At 44.8% G+C, this 18,467-nt stretch overlaps 2 protein-coding genes, 1 long non-coding RNA gene and 1 pseudogene across 3 annotated transcripts; 1 reads left to right on the top strand and 3 right to left on the bottom strand.

Annotated features, from left to right (window-relative positions):
* Positions 1-9,173: 9,173 nt before the first annotated feature.
* LOC136461514 (plastid division protein PDV1-like) lies at positions 9,174-9,993 on the bottom strand (annotated as a pseudogene).
* Positions 9,543-11,166, bottom strand: LOC136461515 (plastid division protein PDV1-like). Its single transcript, XM_066460779.1, has 2 exons — positions 10,013-11,166; positions 9,543-9,677 (listed from the first exon to the last, which is right to left on the bottom strand). The coding sequence occupies exon 1, from the start codon at positions 11,018-11,020 to the stop codon at positions 10,700-10,702; it is 321 nt and encodes a 106-aa protein (XP_066316876.1). The 5' UTR covers positions 11,021-11,166; the 3' UTR covers positions 9,543-9,677; positions 10,013-10,699.
* Positions 11,167-11,468: 302 nt separating this feature from the next.
* Positions 11,469-16,912, bottom strand: LOC136461513 (uncharacterized). Its single transcript, XM_066460778.1, has 5 exons — positions 16,589-16,912; positions 16,356-16,470; positions 12,314-12,378; positions 12,143-12,229; positions 11,469-12,060 (listed from the first exon to the last, which is right to left on the bottom strand). The coding sequence occupies exons 1-5, from the start codon at positions 16,721-16,723 to the stop codon at positions 11,794-11,796; spliced, it is 669 nt and encodes a 222-aa protein (XP_066316875.1). The 5' UTR covers positions 16,724-16,912; the 3' UTR covers positions 11,469-11,793.
* On the top strand, positions 12,414-15,687 carry LOC136461516 (uncharacterized). Its single transcript, XR_010760343.1, has 3 exons — positions 12,414-13,767; positions 13,876-14,769; positions 15,549-15,687. It is a non-coding gene; the product is annotated as an uncharacterized lncRNA (long non-coding RNA).
* Positions 16,913-18,467: the final 1,555 nt, after the last annotated feature.

Raw genomic sequence — 18,467 nt, 5'->3', positions numbered from 1 at the left:
GTACCAACAGTGCAAGATACTATAGTAACAACACCTGTTGTTAGCTCTCCTATGGCAACAATAAATAAACATGGAGAACATGTCGTTCAGGATCCCATAGAACAATTTGTCACACATGAGGAGGAGCAACAACAGACTTATATAGAACAAGCGTTATCTAACAAGCCCACTAGAAGGTCTCAAAGAGTCAGAAGATCAGCCATTCCTGATGACTACAAAGTCTATGATTGTGAGGAATTTCAAATGGAGGGTGATCCCACCTCATTTGAATAAGCCATGAGAAGCGTTCATTCATCAAAGTGGCTTGAAATCATGGAAGATGAAATGAAATCAATGAAAACCAACGGTGTTTGGGACTTAGAAACAATTCCTAAAGGAGCCAAGACAGTAGGCTATAAATGGATCTACAAAACCAAACATGACTACAAAGGGAATATAGAAAGATTCAAAGCGTGACTCGTGGCGAAAGGCTTCACGCAAAGAGAAGGTATAGATTATAATGAGACATTTTTTCTAGTCTCATGTAAGGATTTTTTTAGAATCATAATGGCGCTTGTAGCACATTACGATTTAGAATTACATCAGATGGATGTAAAGACGACATTCCTAAATGGGGATCTGGAGGAAAATGTTTATATGGCACAACCGAAAGATTTTATTGTAGAAGGAAAAGAACGTATGGGATGCTGCCTGAAGAAATCTATTTACGGATTAAAACAAGCTTCAAGACAGTGGTATTTGAAGTTTGATAGTACAATAAGAAAGTTTGGGTTTTAAGAAAATATAGATGACAATTGTGTTCATGCAAAGTTCAAGAATGAGAAATACATTTTCCTAGTCTTGTATATGGAAGACATCTTGCTCGCTAGCAGTGATGTTAATCTACTACTAGAAACAAATAAGTTCTTGTCCTCGAAGTTTGATATGAAGGATCTCGGTGAAGATTCATTCGTCCTAGGAATAGAGATTCACCGAGATAGAGAAAAGAGATTTTAGGATTATCACAAAAGGCATACTTAGAAAAAGTTCTAAAAAAGTACAGTATATAAAATTGTAAGTCTTCATCTGCTCCCATAGTCAAGGCCGATAGATATAGAGAATTTCAATGTCACAGGAACCAATATGAGATCGATCAAATGAAAGCGGTTCCATATAGTTCAGTTGTCGAAAGTTTACAGTATGCTCAAGTGTGTACTAGCACTGGCTTAGCTTTTGTTACTGGGTTACTTGGCAAATATCAGAGTAATATAGGAATAGAACACTAAAAATTAGTAACGAAAATTTTACGTTACCTGCAAGGTACGAATGGTCTCATGCTAACGTACAGAAGATCTGATTCCCTGCACATAGAGGGGTATACAGATTCTGATTATGCGGGAAATGATAGAAAGTCCATGTCCGAATATATATTTACTCTCGCAGGAGGAGCTATATCGTAAAAAAGCTCAAAGCAAATCGTCACTACATCGTCCACAATGTATGCTGAGTTTGTAGCATGTTATGAGGCCACAGTGTAGGTGAATTGACTGAAGAAATTCATGGCTAGATTAAAAGTGGTAGACGACATACATAAACCACTCAAGTTATACTGCGATAATAATCCAGCAATATGTTATGCTCACAATAATAAGTCAAGTGGTGCTGCCAAACAAATTGACATAAAATATTATATTGTAAAAGATAAAATCCAGGATCATATAATTAGTCTTGAGCATATAAGAACAGAAAAGATGCTCGTGGATCCGCTTACAAAAGGCTTACCACCCAGCGTATTCAGAGAACACTTAACCGGTATGGGTTTAAGAAAAAGCCAATGATTCCTGAACAATGAGGGCCTAGTTGAGAATCTATTTCAAAACAGAGAGGTACATTGTGGCTGTTTAATCTAATGGCAACTGACCGTGATAATGAGGCACACTCTATGCACTGATATGTGATGGAATAGGAATAAGATAAAGTAAATAAGTTAAGTTTAAATTATAAGGTGAGATCAATGGGGAGAATGTTTGGCCAATTGGGCCCTTGGATCCGCTCCGTGATCGGAGGCGTCCAACCGTTCCATGGTTGGTGGGCCCTCGTCGCACAGCACTATAAAAAGATAGATGGGGGCCAGGACATAAGGCACGAGAATCACCTGAGCCGTCAGACGCCCCACCTACGGTCCCTAAACCCTATGCCGATCTAGTGAGGGGGTGTTGCCAGCGACGGAAAGACCGCCACCGGTCACTGCCGCCCCTGCATCGTCATCACTGCATCCGTGACTTCACTGTCGGACCTCACCACGCCACCGACAAGCACCCCATGGCAAGCTCATCTTATACGAAGGCGGTCGATGGTTTGCACCTCTGCAACCCCTCTCTCTCTCTCTTTTTCTCTGTTTCTCGCACTAGTATATTCTAGGATTTGCTATTTAATCTGATGTTAATATATATGCTAGATCTATAGCTAAATGATGCTGAGCTTTAGCCTTCACCTGCTGGAGGATCTCCCCTCGCGTCCTGGTTGGCTGGCTCTCGCACATCGGCACATGCATGTTCTCGAGTCCCTGCGCTGCACTCTTGCTGCGAGCCTCCTGCACCAGTCCACCAGACGTTATCGTGACCACGTCGTCTCGGAATTTCTTGGATATTTTGTATCTGCACAGCTGCACCAGGAGAACGTAAGCGTGCTCCGGACCAGGCGTGGCGTGTCTCGCGGGGATCGATGTGGGTGTTTGTGGGCGGCGACAGCGACGGTACGTGCTGCGCGCGGCGGCCAGGGGATGGGATGGTACGCGCTCTCGGCATCTCTCCACCCGCCGGACGGCCTCGCATTGCACCGGCCGGCATGGGCAGATAGCAGCCTGCAAAAGCGTAAGCGTGCTCTGAGTATGTGGCCACAAGCCCATAACAAACCGATGTATGAGCTTAAAAATCTGTAGTAAACTCTAGTAGGACGACGAAACGAAATGATGCAGGCAGCTACTGCCAGGTAGCGTATATCCGAGTCTCCTAATCATCATCCCCTGATGCTGGCCTGAGAAAGCGAGAAGCAACAAACAAAACAAACACACGCAGGGACAGACACAGGACCACGGACCACGGTGCTTTTGCACTTGAAAGCATGCAGCCCGCAGCCGACTCCTGGGCTTGGCCCTTGCCACAGCCCACGGTGCAAGCTGCAAAGCCAGTAAGCCACAAACCCAGCGCGGCAGCAGCAGCAGCACCAGTGCACCACGCCGTCGCCACCACCGCGCGCATGCACTAGAGGACCACCCTGCACCGGCGTGAGCAAGTGCATGCATGGTCGCCCTGCCGACGGCATGCCCCGCCACTTCCCCAGCGAGCAACCATGCATGCACGGCGCAGGACCAGGCGACGCGCAGGCAGGCAGTCAGCCAGACAGCCACACCGCATACACCCAGCAAAGCTGCCCGTTTTTGGCAAGCCAAGGAGGCCGAGCACGAGACCCACCATTGTCCGGCGGCCAGGAACGGCATGGTTGCTGCTGACACGGCTGTTTGTTGCTACGTGCAGGATCTGCCGCTCTGCTACAATTGGGTCCGTTTCAGAGGATAGCCAGGCAGCCTTCTCTGTCATTCACTACACGACCTTTTTTTTTTTTACTCTTGCTCCACCACGGGCAGTAACTTTCTTTTTTATCATAAGTCGGCACTAGGGCCTCGTGCATCATGTCAATGCCATGCATTTGTGGGTGAAACAAACAGAAAGACTCGTGTTACGGAGTACCGTACATCTGAGGGCCGAGGCCGCCGGCCCTCCAGTTCCGATGTGGATGCTTTGCGTGTTCATTCTTCGCCTCAGTCCGCTTCTAGATGGGCCGTGATTTTGGCCGAACCCATGCCTGCCGATTCACCAGGTGGGAATTAATCGACAGGTTAATCTGCTGGTGGAGATCAGATTTGGAAACTGCTGTGGAAAATTGACAGCCCCAAGAAGATGCTCCATTTCATGTGGAGCTTGAGCCATAACAGCTTATCCCTGCGTGTGAACCTAAAACGCAGAGGTATGAAGTTGGATCCCAGCTGTGTTCTCTGCGGACGACTTGACGAAGATGGATCCCACTTGTTTTTTAAGGCCTTGTTTAGATTGCAAGTTTTTTCACTCTTTTTCCATCACGTTAAATCTTTCGACATATGCATGGAGTATTAAATGTAGATAAAAAAATAACTAATTACACAGTTTGATTATAAATTACGAGACGAATCTTTTGAGTCTAGTTAGGCCATGATTGGACAATAATTATCAAATACAAACGAAAGTGCTACAGTGCCAAATACTGATTCCTAACCTCAATCTAAACAAGGCCTAAGTGCAAGTGTGTGAAGTGAGGGGGGTGTGGGCGGCTTTGCAGCTGGAAGATGTGAGATCAAATTTGGCGCAAACTCCCTCAGCCATGGCGCTGGTCTGGGAGATTTTGAAACTGAAGGACAATGTGCAACGCCCGCCCGATCACGCACTTTATTGCGTCTTGACTGACAAAACAAAAGAGCCATGTCTTGTACCTTTGCCTTGATCCATAGTTTTTTCTCTTTCTTCTTTTTCTAAATGTTGAGCACTTGATTACATGTGGCCACCATCATCTATCTCCTCCATGAGTACCATCCTTGCTCAACCTTAGTGTGGAAATAACCTATCTCAATAACAACACTTAGAGTAGAGGTTAGTCCAATAATTGTCCCAATCCAAAACTCTCATGTCAGTTTGAGAAGTGTGTCCTTGAATCTACCAAGTGATATTTTTAACTATCTGCGTGTTCAAAAGCATATTGCCATTAACCACTTTCACTTGAGCTGGTGGGGCAGATTGGGGTTTAATGCCCAACTTAGCTAAAAATTTGCCACTTATAAAACAATGAGAACTGCCTGAATCCATAAGAGTAAGTATCACTTGATTCCGAACCAAAGCTCTGAATCTGATAGTTTCAACTTGAGTGTTAGCAGATAGAGCATTCAAGGACAGGTGACAAATTCAAGGAACAAATGTTATGGAGGAGAAGCATCTTCTCTGTCCAGGTGCTGCAAAACTTCATCAGATAGAGACATGTCCACGTCCTGAACGGTTAGTGTATGCAATTGAACTTTTGGTCTCTTAGTGCACTTGGCAATATGACCAGGTTCAAACCCTCCACCACGGTAGAAACACAAATTGTTTGCTCTTCGAAAATCTCTGACTTGTCGTTCTTTTGACTAGTGGGAGTAGAAGGGAGAGGCTTGGTGTATTAATGTGGTACTTAGCAGGTTGATATGGATTTGGAATCTTGACTTAGTCTTGTCTACTAGTTCCTCTTGGATGGAAGCAAGGAGTACTCTGTTAGCAACCAGCCACACCAAAACCATCAACAAGCGCGAATAAGCATTAGAACATAAATCCGAGAGAATAGAGTTCAAGGAAACAAGCAATGAAGGAAATCAAGTAGATCAGAGGTACATCACAAAAGACTCAAGAACTTCAGACAGAAGGAAGAGACCTCCACTTCACATATTGCCAGCTTCTGGTTCGGTTGATGTCTTTCTGCTTCCCGCCTTCTCCATGTCTTGTTGGGTGGCAGTTAGTGGCGAAGCTAGAGAAAATTAGAGGGGGTGCTCTTGTCTTGTGGGTGCATATACATGTGACGTACGGGACGCATATATGGTGAAAAAATAGACAAAATCATTGTTTTTATATTTTTTAGGGGCTATCACTATATTTTTTTTCCTTTTCCTAGGTCTTTCCAGCGTAGGATAACCCCAAGGGGTGTGGGTTTTTTTTCTACCAATGGGGGCTTTCCCTTCACCACCCCCATGGGGGTGGTCCACCGGGTTCATAACTACCCCTCTTACTACGGGGCGTTTACCTAGCCAATACTTAGATCCAGCTCTACCCAAACTTTTTTGGTTCACCCCAACATTACCCACTTGTCCGACTGTTGCTAAGCTGTTTTGTGATACCAAACGGACATTGGTCTCTCAGTGTCAGTGTCGGCCTAGCAGAGTGCTTTCGTCGTTGGTGTTCTTTCCGATCTCAATGCATTTCACCGCTCCACCAGAAATTCCCTCTACTCCTACCGTACTCCAGCTTGGTAGTTTCCACCGACTGTCCAGGGTTGAGCCCTGGGATTTGACGGCGGACTTGAAAAGCCACCTAACCCCCAGTGGGTAGTGAAATAGAGCGTGAAACCATGTTGAGCTCCCAAGCAGTGGGAAGGGAGTCAGGGACAGTGATCTCTGACCTCGTGCTTGTTGAAAGAAGAATGAGCCGACGACTCATAGGCAGTAGCTTGGTTAAGGGAATGGAACCCACCGGAGCCGTAGCGAAAGCGAGTCTTCATAGGGCGATTGTCACTGCTTATGGACCCGAACCTGAGTGATTTATCCATAACCAGGATGAAGAAAAAAAAGTAAAGTAAAAATCATTTAGCTTATTCTCTCAATTTCAATTGACCGCTACTGGATTTAGTATATCTAATATGAATTGGTGATCAGAACACATATGGATAGAACTTCTAAAAGGTTCTCAAAAAAGAGGTAATTTTTTCTGGGCCTGTATTCTTTTTCTAGGTTCATTAGGATTCTTAGCGGTTGGGGCTTTCCAGTTATCTTGGTAAGAATATGATATCTGTAGTTCCATCTCAGCAAATTCTTTTTTTTCACAGGGGGTCGTGATATTGATGAAGCTTCGACCGTGGTGGCAGTAGTGACATGCGCACATGCCACTACATTGATCGTCCTTAGGCCAGATCGTCATGCTCGGAACCACCATCCTTGTCCCTTCCATCCCTCTCCCTTTTTCCTTTGGCCCAGAGGAGGGCGTACAAGCCAGCAATGGCGATTATTAGCTCTGTTCGCTTGTCTTATGAGCCGTACTATTTTAGCGAACGAACAATGTTTTTCTCTCACAATAAATCAACGAATAGTACTTTCAGCAATGGCTTTTCAGCAAAGCGAATAGGGCCATTGTCGCGATTACGCAACACAGTAGATCACACGCTCATTGTTTATTCTAGGGTCGGTTGTAGCAAACAATGGCTATGCTTGTCAAAGTTTAGAGGTCTAGCATAGAAGTCAACAAACAAGGGCAAGAGTACCTTCCGATATAGGCCATGTTCGCTTGTCTTATGAGCCGTACTATTTCAGCAAACGAACAATGTTTTTCTCTCACAACAAATCAACGAACAGTACTTTCAGCCATGGCTTTTCAACAAAGCGAACATGGCCATATAAGGTTTGACCAAATACGGAGGATGACATCAGCACCACCATCACAACTGCTACCGGACCAAATATTGTTACAGACACAGCTCCTTTAATCTTCGTGCACCAAAGCTATGCAATGAACATGAATCCGTTGCAGACCAATCCCTGAAAAACAAGTCACACAGATGATATTCGCAATCAATTATTAATGGAATAATAGAATAAACAAACAAGTCTAATTGGGTTGATTCACCGAAACCAGAGGCTCAGGCCATGTCCTAGCTAATATATTCATAACAAGAAATGGGAGATTTCCTTTTGACCAGTGAGGCCTAGACTGAAGGCCTGGTTGAACAATAGCCTGGTCTCGAATCCTGACACGAAGGGAAACCATGAAAGGAATCAGGGGCGGACTAGTATACAGGAAGTGGGAGCACATGCCCCCACTCAAATTCTTAGTTTCGAGAGAAAATATGTCTTTTGTGTAGTTGTAGAGGTCCATTAGTAACATGTCGGCTGCCGCCACTCAAATTTTATGCTAGTTCCGTCCCTAATGATGCGAAACATAATTTGAAGCTTTTTCCCAAATACTTGCTGCCCCCGTGAAACCACCAAAAATTGCAAGGGACGCCACACGCCATTATTAAAGGCCATTCTTACCTTTAGAGTTCCTACAAAAGCGACCATGACTAGGCAAGACAAGATATATGCCTAGAAATCGAAAAGAAATTAGGATACCTTGCAAGTGTACAATACTACACAACAAGCATTAAAGGAGATAGTGTACAATTTAAGTTACCCAAATGCTTCTGTCAGGATTAGTTCTGTTTAGATGGTAAACAATGTTATACTGGTAGACCAAAAACCGAAGTGAAAGGTGTTACCCAAATGCTCCTGCTCAGTTGTCCACCAAACTTCCGAGCTTTGTTCCACAGATATGCGAATACCCCCTTTGTTGTCTATCCAGTTCCACCATAAGTAGTGGACCAATGGTGTTGGACGAATTTCATGTTCGAGAGTTGCATGCTTACGTGGTGAGATGCAACGTGGAGCTCTGGGTCTAGGGCGTTGCACAAAATTTGTTTCAGAGATTGTGCTCTGTTTAGAACGTCTAGATGAAGCTGAGATACCACTTTATGTGCTGTTTATGTTAGTTTCGGGTGGTTTGGAGTGTTGCGTCCTCTGGTGATACTTAACTGTCTCTTTGCGCATATGGAGCAGCATTTATGTTCCAGTGCTTGTGTTCACTCTTGACTGGTTGCCATAAGTTTGATGCTTGTTTGAAGATGATGCACTACTGTGCTGTGTTGTAGGATTTGGGGGAGTTGTGATGTTGTATGCCACTAGTGATTTCACAGTTCGGTGTCAAGAAATATTTACATTTAACACAGAATTTTACCTTACCTGAATTGTCATTTTTATTAGCAGGAAAAAAGTATATATATACCCGCCAAACCTTCAGCAAAACCATCTACATTGTTCAAGGTAGGGTAAGCACTCTGACAGCAACAGATAACATTGTTCAAGGTGTTGGGAGAGGATGAGGCTCGCAACTGGCAAAGAATGGTCGGCTAGGTACACCTAATAACCATCATCTTATTCTTATCAAGGAACAAGATTGAAGAAACAACTGCCTGCGACATGGATTCAATTCAGCAAAAGATCGCCCATCACGGCATCTTAAGCAGCAAAAACGCTAGACAAAGGCGGCGTGTAGCAGGCAACATAGATCAACAAACTACGGTCACACCAATGGTGTGCACATATCAGGCAAGCAACCAACTCCAAGCAGAGCAAACGTAACAGCATCAATAAAAGTTCTCCTGCCTAAAGGGATGCAGTTCCGGATCAAAATCCATCGAAATGACAACAGACATCAACAAAACTGAACCGATCTGCAATATTACCTAGCGGACAACAAGCGAGAACGACCTTCTACTGCGATACTATGTCCTAGTGAATCATGTACAAGCAACAGATAAGGAGATGTGGAACCCCTTCAACCCCTGGCTAGTGACACATCAAGCCGAGCCGTTCTACTGCCACTTGGAGATGTTCCCAACCGCGATGACGAGTTCTTCTCACTGATCCTCCTGTAGCTGTAGTTACCAACTCCTGGACTGTGTGCCCCTGAAGCTAGCCACCGCAACTGCAGCACTGTGACGATGCCAATTGCTAAAGCTGCAGTGTTCCCTAATGCACCACCCAAACTTTTGAGATTGAAACTGCTCCCTGCCATAGCAAGACTAGAAGATACCATCCGCGCAAAGAAATTTGGACCCTTTGCAGTGGTACTGGAACTGTCAGCACACTTCTCAGGCTTGGTAGCTGACAGGGAAGGTCAAACATCCTGGTAGACATTGCGAACAAAGTTGGATGCCTCATCTATGACATCGTGATCTTTCCCATGATGCTCTTTTAGTCTTATTGCAAGCATGATGCGGCTCTGCTCCAACCTTGCTAACGCAAAATCTCGTTCTGCCTGTTGCTGTGACTGCAAAGCCTGCAAATGAAAGAACCGTTGTGCAGTTAGACAATGCAAATGCAGACTAAAAGCATTAACATGATTATTTCCTATAATAGCCACAGAACACACTATATAGATGGTAATAAACAACATAATTTATTCTACAAGTTTATCCATAGAAATGGAAAGTTTAGATTTCAGAGCAGTACAGAAATATTAGCCATTTAACATCTAAATGCAACCCAGCTCAAATTTTCAAGATAATTTGGAATGTTTAATGAGAACAAAAGTACAAGTGCTGAATCCGCATAATGATAAACAACTGTAAACATAAAGGATGTAGAGAACTGAAGTTCTCTGTCCAACCATACCATGTAACAATACAATCAGAGTAGAGCTTTTGTTGATAATCATGGCATGGTACAGACAGACCAATCCAAATGTGCTTATGCACTCAGCAATATCACTGCAATAATATAATCAGAGTAGAGTTTTTGTTCATAATTATGTTATGGTACAGACAGACCAATCCAAATTACAAATGTGCTAATGCACTCAGCCATATCACTGGCTACTTGCCTGAAACCACCAAACATCGCCATGAACTTGCATCGCATACCTTTATATCACAAAGGATTAAAACAAGGTCTGGCTACAAGATGGATACAGGCCAATTGTCCAAATAACTTTTTCTTTAAGAAAATAATTAGCCCAACCACATGCAGATCTGCCTATTAGCGATTCATCCAAGGTAATTCTAGTTCCCCTCTACAGAAAATAAAATGGAAAGTCGGCACCCCGGGATTGACTAGTTCCACTCTCAACAACCACTAAAACATGTGGTAACTGCACAAAATCCTACCGTGGTTTCAAGTCTCAACAATCACCCGCTTGGAAACCACCCGCATTTCCAGTCACACCGAGTCCCCAACACTAGACGAACATCCAATCAACAAACTAACAAACATTAACAAATTCGCAGCTCGCATCGAGCACAGAAGATGAGATCGCACGCGCAAGACCGACAGATAGCCCAGGAGGAGAGGAGGGAGTGAAAGTCAGGTCAGGAGGGGGGTCACGAGAAAGCACTCGAACTGGTCCTCGAGGTCCTCGAGCGCGGCGCGGATGGCGTGCAGGCTCCTGGCCTCCTCGGCCAGGGCCGCCAGTGCGGCGACCTCGTCTCCGCCGCGCGCGCCGAGACCCAGACCCCCGCCCTTGACGTACACGAGGCCGGCGGCGGGCTTGTCTCCGGAGGCGGAGGCGTGGCGGTGGACGGCGCGCAGGAAGTGGGCGCGGGAGAGGGCGTGGATGGCGTCGCTGACCTTGTCGTGGAGGTCCCAGATGGTCTCCAGCACGGCCTCCGCCTCCTCGGGCCCCATCGGGAACCCTAGGCCGGGAAGGTTCTAGAACATTCGGGCTCAGGGAGCTTGTTTCGATTTCGAATCGAAAAGAGAAGAAGGGAGGCGTTGGACTCACTGTCACTGGAGTGGTGTGGGTGGGGGTGCCGAGCAAATTTTGGTTTTGCGGCGCCTCATTTTTAGCCGAGTCAGTGTAACTGCATTTTAGCCGTTTTATTCGCCGGTTATTACTGTTACCTCGGGTTGAAAATGTCAGCTCCTCCACTGAACCACGAGTCCATAGGGGCCATTTCATTTGGATTTGGTTTTGGTCAGTCTCCTAGATGAGTGACAAGGCACCTGTTCGTTTATGCTGAATTTTGGTTTATGTTGATTCTTATGCTGGAATGTTATGAGAGGAAAATATAATTCCATGTCTGAAAAATAGTGCTGAATAAACTCAAGCGAACAGGACGATCGATTGCTAAGAAACTGGCTTGTCACGCCAGCTGCAGCTGATGTGCTTTGTAAAAATGGAAAAGTCTACCGAACCCCTGACCTTTGGCTGATGTTCTTTGTAAAATTGTCTGGCATCATTGGGGGTGGCTGTGAAGTGCCAGAACGAACTGGAACAGAGGACAAGGACGTGTTGGATTGAAACCTGGTAGAAGATGCCTGGCCTGTAGCGTGACTGGATGCTGCCTGTGCGGTATTTGAATGCAGCCGGGGTGAGCCACCTGTCCCGGGCATCAGCCCCCAGGCTCAGAACGACTACAAGGTGCCATTTTAACATTTCATCAACCATCTATCTTAATTCAAAACCTGGTTACAAAAGTGTGTTTCCTTGAACGTCTCTTCCTTCTGCCACCTTTCTGTTTACCCTTCCCCTTGTGCTTGCCCTTTCTCATCTTCGATTCCGGCGCGTCCCTCCCTGATGGTTTCGGTGGCGCCAGAAGATGCTTGACGTCCAGTATACCATTCTTAAAGCGCCCTTCTGTGGCCCTAAGAACTCGGTCCTCTGGTCTAGTCTTGTGAGCTTTGGTATTCTTGTCCCTCTTCCTAAAGATCCCAAGTAGTTTTTCCTGCAGAGTTCTCATGTGTCACTCCTTGTTTATGTCCTTAATAACAAGTTATAAAAAGTGTACCAGATATGCAGTAGCATACCTCTTCGATTTTCTTTTGCTCTCTTTTCTTCTGATTCTTCAGAGCTGGCTTCGCGACACTTAATGGTGTGCGGTGCTTCTTAACGGCCTATTTTTCAGATAACATAAACATTGAGACAATGAAAAAAGTTTCAAGCCAGAATGTGTAGAGGTAAAGAAAATGAGAGATTACCTTTCCACCCAACTCAACCACTCTACGGTTCTCAATTTGCTTCCGCCCCTTAAATGTAGGGGCACCTAAAAACGAAGGATCAAGTGAGCGACTGTAAATCTCCAAATCCCTGAGACATGTGTCTATGAAAGATGGAACAATACAGGGAAAAGGTACAGATAAATTGAAGAAGAACAAAACCACATAAACTGAAATCAAACAAGAAACATCCTTCTCCTCTTTCCTCCGGAATGAGAAGGAACAATAATTCTGACACCACTTCAACAGCATAAAAGCTTGAAAAATAATTGCACGAACAAGTCGGAGCACTTCAAAACCTGATAGTGTGAGGAACAAGGCGCAATGATGCAGCATTCATTTTTTTTTTAGTTTACAGCTACTTAAACAAAAGACTCCAGAACAAGCTGCTCAACTCACCCAATCTAGGTTTGAAAAAATGGATGGCAAACTAATTTACATGCACTAGTTTGTTGCATATGAATTTAATTTCAAATGCTTCACATTTACCTTGAGCAGCGTGACAGTTTGATTTACAAATTGCTGTCAGTGTAACCTAACATCGTTGGTAAGGCATGCTGCCCCTACTCCCTACCTTTAGATGGCAGAATGGTATCTCTACAACTAAAAAGACCCGGAGGTCATCGTCTGATTAGCAATAATGGCTTTGCTCCACTAATCACCACTTAGCCGCGCTAATTGCCATGCCCGCTTCCTTCCCCGCGCAAAACCGACGCCCGCACTCAACTCCCCTCCGTGAAAAACGAACCGCTCCCACGTCTCCGAGAAAAAAATGCGTCTCCTCCCTAAATCGCGCCGCCACCGGGCTGTCCAGTCGAACACCGCTCCTTCCTAAATCGCGCACCCTCGTGACGAAGCGGTTGCACTAGAGAAGCCTGCGAGCTCGTGGCCGGCGGCAGGAGCGCGTGTGGCCGCGCTAGGGATCTGTGCGGGCCGCAGTGGCGGCATCCGTGAGCTTGCGATCCGGTGCTGCGCGTCTACAGCTGGCGGCGGGCGGGCGTGTGGCCGCTACGGGATTTGCGCGGCCCGTGGCGGACAGCGGAAGCCTCACAGGCGGCAGCTGCGAGCTTGTGGCCCGGCGCAGTGCGGCTGCAGCCGACGGCGGGCGCGCGGTGCGGAGGTCCGTTGAGAGGAGGCAGCAAGCCGTCTACACCATGGTGCCAGAGCCCGAAGCACGGTGGGGGCACGTCCTCGTCGTCCTCAGGGAGCCGCATCTTCTTGAGCGCCAAGATCTGGCGCATCGTCTTCACCCGGGCCTTCCGGCGGCGGCGCGGTAAAGGATAGAATGCTGAATTTGCAATGAGCATTTTTTTATTGCTAGATTATTGGACTAACATTTCTGCCAAGTGGCCAACAAGTCGCTGTCCATTGAGGTGTGCATCAAGATCCTCTTCACTTCGCTCTGCCACACTGACGTTTACTTCTGGTCGGCCAAGGTATCTACTGATCACTCATGCCATTCTATCGTGTTCATTGAGATGTTTGACGCAGCAACTTGGAGCTGAATTGCGTGTTATTGGGGACTTCTAATTTATTTCTTATAGGGCATTCCCGTGTTCCGTAGGATCTTGGGTCATGAGGCTCAAGGGTATGTTATCTTCCCTGGCCCACTTTATTTTCTTGCATACGGATCTTTGAGTTGAAATTTCATGGTCTCCTGCTTGTATTTGGTGTTACCTTATCATTGGTGATCATTGTTTATTGACATATTAGATGCTGATAATCCTAGATTCTAGAGAATATGTGAAAAGGATGATAAAAAATAGTTTGTGTTGCTTGAGACTGCAATCCGGGCATCCAATGCACAGTATGATGACCCTAATATCTTCGACCGGATAAGGGTAAAGATGATAGATCATGGAGATGGTGCTTGCGGCTGGGATATCTTCTCTTTGGAGTATGATGCTAGGGTTCCCCTAGACACAGTGTTTATGAAGATGTATCTCAAGGTTTTCAACTTTTTGTGGAAGCTCAAGCGTGTGGATCACTTCCTTATTGGAGTGTGGAAGGCAATGAATAGCATTGTTTCTTTTCTCCATTTTACATGGAAGGAGCAAACATCTGAGCTCAGTTTGTTTCAGTTCTAATATTCAATGAAATGAATCACTTTGTGCCCAATTTCCAGTACTTGACTGAGAAGTGGACGATCCACAAGCTGGTGACCAGCCCCATGGTGGCAGACATGCCTACCTGACTGAGAAGATTTAGTTGTTTTAATTTCACCAAGTTAACTGTTTTTATGCAATGCCTATTGCCATCTTGTCCACCAAAATTCCATGCAGGTCACTGATGGTATGCACTCTCAACAATATGGTAAGATTAAGTGCAAGCTATTTGCACTGCCCTTTGTGCGGTTGGCTTAATTACTTCAGATTTGTGGATTTTTCAGCCTATGTAACATTCCAGTGGACCCTTCATGCTTCTGGAGGTTTATCCTGGTAAATTTTCTCCCTTGCTGCATAATTAGGAGAAGTGCCATCTCTTGGATTGGATGCATCTTTCTGTTAGAAAATTGTGTACAAGCAAGACCTACAAGTTGGTATTGGTATATTAACTTATAAGAAAAGGATAGAAATATAAAACACTTGTTGAATCCTGTAGTGTGCCATTCGCCCATGCCTGTGTTGACGTGCAATTCCATACCAATGTGACATTTTGTCATATAAAACAATTTGATCGTATTTATTGTCATGATTTTTTTTTCTGATTTCTGAATACGCTGACAATTCATTGTTTGATGTTGGCCGTGCATATATAAATCACCTTTTCAACAAATTTAGTTTTTTCTTCAAAGTTAGTTGGCTCACTCTTGTTAGCAAAGTATATCCTAATTTCTGAGTATGCTGCAAATTCATTTGGCCATGCATATATAAGTCACTTTTTCACCACAATTTAGTTTTTTCCCCAATGTTAGTTGGCTCACTCACTGTTGCGTCCTCGTCAAGCCTCGAACCGTGAACTGGTGTCGTGCATGGAGGATCGCAGGCTGGACTTGAGTTCCACAGATGGGAAATTATTATGTCCTTGCATAGAGCATGATTTAAATTGGACTGGGCATGACTGATTTGTAGCAACATGAAAGAGATCATGGAAATAATTTTCTAAACACTTGTTAGCACTTGAATTATCAACCAGCCAAGAAATTAAGTTTGTTTTATTTCTCTGTTTCCGCTTCTTTGGTCTGTTTGCTGAAATCTATTGGTGATCTCTGTTCCAGGACGACTGAAGCTGTGCAGTAGCAGGCTCGACACATTGAGGGGAGTTGTGCATTAGCAGGCCCAACGCTTCTCATCTCAAGATACCTGCAGCTTGATCTTCACGCATGTTCATTCAATTTTTACAGTCCCCTGTTCTTGGAGATCACGCCAAAAAAAAAAATCACACACTATAGTCTCAATCAGTTCATTCTAATTGTAACTCTGTTTTGTGGGATATAGAGGGTGATTTCTCAAACAACAAATAACCTGACTATAGTGACCCTCACCATACCACTGAAATCATGTGGTCTTGCATAAATAAATGTTGAACAATCAAACAATATAAATTGTAGCCATGTGTATTTTCAGAATGGTTGTTGACAATGACAAGGCCCCGTTCGCTGGTCTGAAACTTGGCTGAAACTGGCTGAAAAACACTGTTCCGGCTGAATTGTTGTGAGAGAAAAACACTGTTTCAGCTGAAAAAAGAAGCCGAACAAGCCATTTTTAAGACAAGCGAACGGGAGTGCTGGCCCAGTGTGTAAGTTTTGAAATTCAATAACCTACATAGATGAGATACTCTTTGTGCTCACCTTTTGTTACAGATTGTAATCATATCCTTATGTTCTTGCACTCTCTAAAGCATTGTTTTTTTTTTCTAACAGTGCAACACACATGGCATTATCTTTTTCCCGTAGCAACGCACGGGCCTTTAACTAGTTAAGTATAAACAAGGCACAAGGAAAAAAACGTCGCAATTTCTCTGTGAGTGGTATAGTCAAGGTACTATTAGTAGAGAGTGGCACGAACAGTTCTAGAGTAATTACCAATGATCTCAACATCTTTCAACAGCTTCATGATATCAATCTCAGGCTCCTCATCAGATGTGTCAGCAGATTTCTCCAAAACTGGCTCCCGATACATATCCGAGAGACTCGATCCCTAGAAGGGGAAAAAACGAAGAACATTAGGACGCCAGTGGGTTCTACTGTGAACGTGGAGGAATTGCAGCGCCAATAGAACAAAGATGTTTCAGAAAGAAGGCAGGAGAGATGGAGACCATGAAACTGTGCCACTCCTTGCTGGCCGACGGCGCCCCAGGGCGGCGGGGCTTCCGGGCACCGGAGGCCAACGGGTCGAAGATCACTTCCGCAGCCGCCTTGACCGGCGTTGGCTTGGGCCTCCCCTTCACCATCTTCTCGTTACTCCTGTTCCCCTTCTCCGAAGCCTCGGACGCTGCTAGAGAGCGTCACCGCGTCGGCGTGGGACGACCGGAAACAGGAGGACAGGAACGGCGGCTCGGAGAATTGCGAGACGCCAGACACGGTCGGCGTCGGCCATCGGCGGCGCAGCGGACGCGAGTTGCGAGGGCGGAGGTGGACTGACCCGAGAGTCTAGGGCTGGCGAACTGGGCTCTTTTTGGGCCGAATAGGATTGAGTTAAGGCTACAACTGGGCCGTCAGGTGTTGACACGCATATGGGCCAGCCCATCCTGGGCCGTCGCATTCATTTCAAAAAATGAATGAAAATGAAACAAGAGAAGGCTTAGCAACAGCACCTCGTTACTAAGCTCAAAAAAGAAAAACAGCACCTCATTACCCCAAGCGTCCATGAATAAATGAATTTTAGAGTCGTCTTAAATTAAACTTTCAATCGGTTTTATAAAAAATACTATACACTAAAATGGAAATATACTTCATGTTGTATCAAATTATATTAATTTTATGTCGTAAATTCGGTAAATCTTACAGAATTTGGCTTAGAACAACTTCGGAGGTTGTTCTGTTTAGGGAGATATGTCGTACGTATATTACTCTAAAGAGAACAATAATAAAGGAAATAAAGTAGGTGGCCAACTACTGAAATCTCAACAATGCATTTTCATTTGAAAAGGGATCACAGATATCGCCATCCATTGATCGACAACAATAGGCAGGTGTTGGGTTGTCATCATGCATTTGCGCGATATATAAGTCCTTTTGTTGCGATTAAATTCCCCTTCTGCAGTATACTATTAAACAACGAAACAAAGGCTCATATATTGCATCCAAAAGCTTCCCATTTGTTTCAATTTAGTCGATCGATGCATGCAATCAGTGGGTTTCAGTTGGTGATTATGTGTGCACACAGCTTAATTTCCACTATCCTCGCTTCTGATTCCTCGGAGTCGGATCGGTGGCCATATTTTGCGTGTGCCTGCAAATCCGCATTTCCTTTTGTGTTATGCCTCAGCACTTCCACTATATATAAATCTCAATTTGGTAGGCCAAAGCTCTAAATCAACTGCAAGTTTGCTTCTTGTATTGCTACTTTTAGAAGTCCTCCCTACAGTGCCAAAGTGACTAATTAGCTAGCTACTACCAAGTACTCTTCTAGCTCTTTATCTTAATCACTTCCATTATTCTCTGATGTTACACTGTCATAGGAATATATTGGAGCTATAGGCACCTAGCTAGCTTAGCTAGATAGGGTTCTAGGCAACTTTATTTTACTGTGATTGCCTAATGACATAGATATATAGTATATATAATAGCCACATGCATGCTACAAGTACAATCTGTAAGCCTTATAAAAACATCATCGACCTGGAGCTGGGTTAAAAGCTTAAAAGATGCCTTGCCTGAACCTTACTTTTGTGTCATGCTGTGATTCTGAGATTCTCCACAAGCAGAATTCTAATCCTGCTGATACTATACCTGTAGCTCCCCAGTTCATCAACTGGCTGATGCTAATATAATAGGAGTTGGTACATGCTGAGAACCGAGAAGTGCAGCTTGCTCTTGTCATTCATTCATGTGCACACGAACAAGATGAGTAGTTATATTCAGAACACAGTATTGTTTCACTATCGGAGACGGTCTCTTTGCCGAGTGTCCCAGCCTTTGCCGAGTGCTTTTTATCGGGCACTCGGCAAAGAGGCTATTTGTCGAGTGCCATAG

The sequence above is a fragment of the Miscanthus floridulus genome, chromosome 6 (assembly GCF_019320115.1).
Source record: "Miscanthus floridulus cultivar M001 chromosome 6, ASM1932011v1, whole genome shotgun sequence".
NCBI classification, from domain to species: domain Eukaryota; kingdom Viridiplantae; phylum Streptophyta; class Magnoliopsida; order Poales; family Poaceae; genus Miscanthus; species Miscanthus floridulus.
The sequence above is the reverse complement of the archived record's forward strand: the minus strand, read 5'-3'. Positions and strand labels throughout refer to the sequence as shown.

What these genes read in the sequence shown, in the direction of transcription:
- LOC136461515 (XM_066460779.1), bottom strand. Translation starts at nt 11,020, where the DNA reads ATGGGGCCCGAGGAGGCGGAGGCCGTGCTGGAGACCATCTGGGACCTC.
- LOC136461513 (XM_066460778.1), bottom strand. Translation starts at nt 16,723, where the DNA reads ATGGTGAAGGGGAGGCCCAAGCCAACGCCGGTCAAGGCGGCTGCGGAA. An exon ending in GAAAGATGTTGAGATCATTG is followed by an intron (nt 12,379 to 16,355) that starts GTAATTACTCTA and finishes CTTCGTTTTTAG; the next exon opens with GTGCCCCTACATTTAAGGGG. An exon ending in TGGTTGAGTTGGGTGGAAAG is followed by an intron (nt 12,230 to 12,313) that starts GTAATCTCTCAT and finishes TCTGAAAAATAG; the next exon opens with GCCGTTAAGAAGCACCGCAC.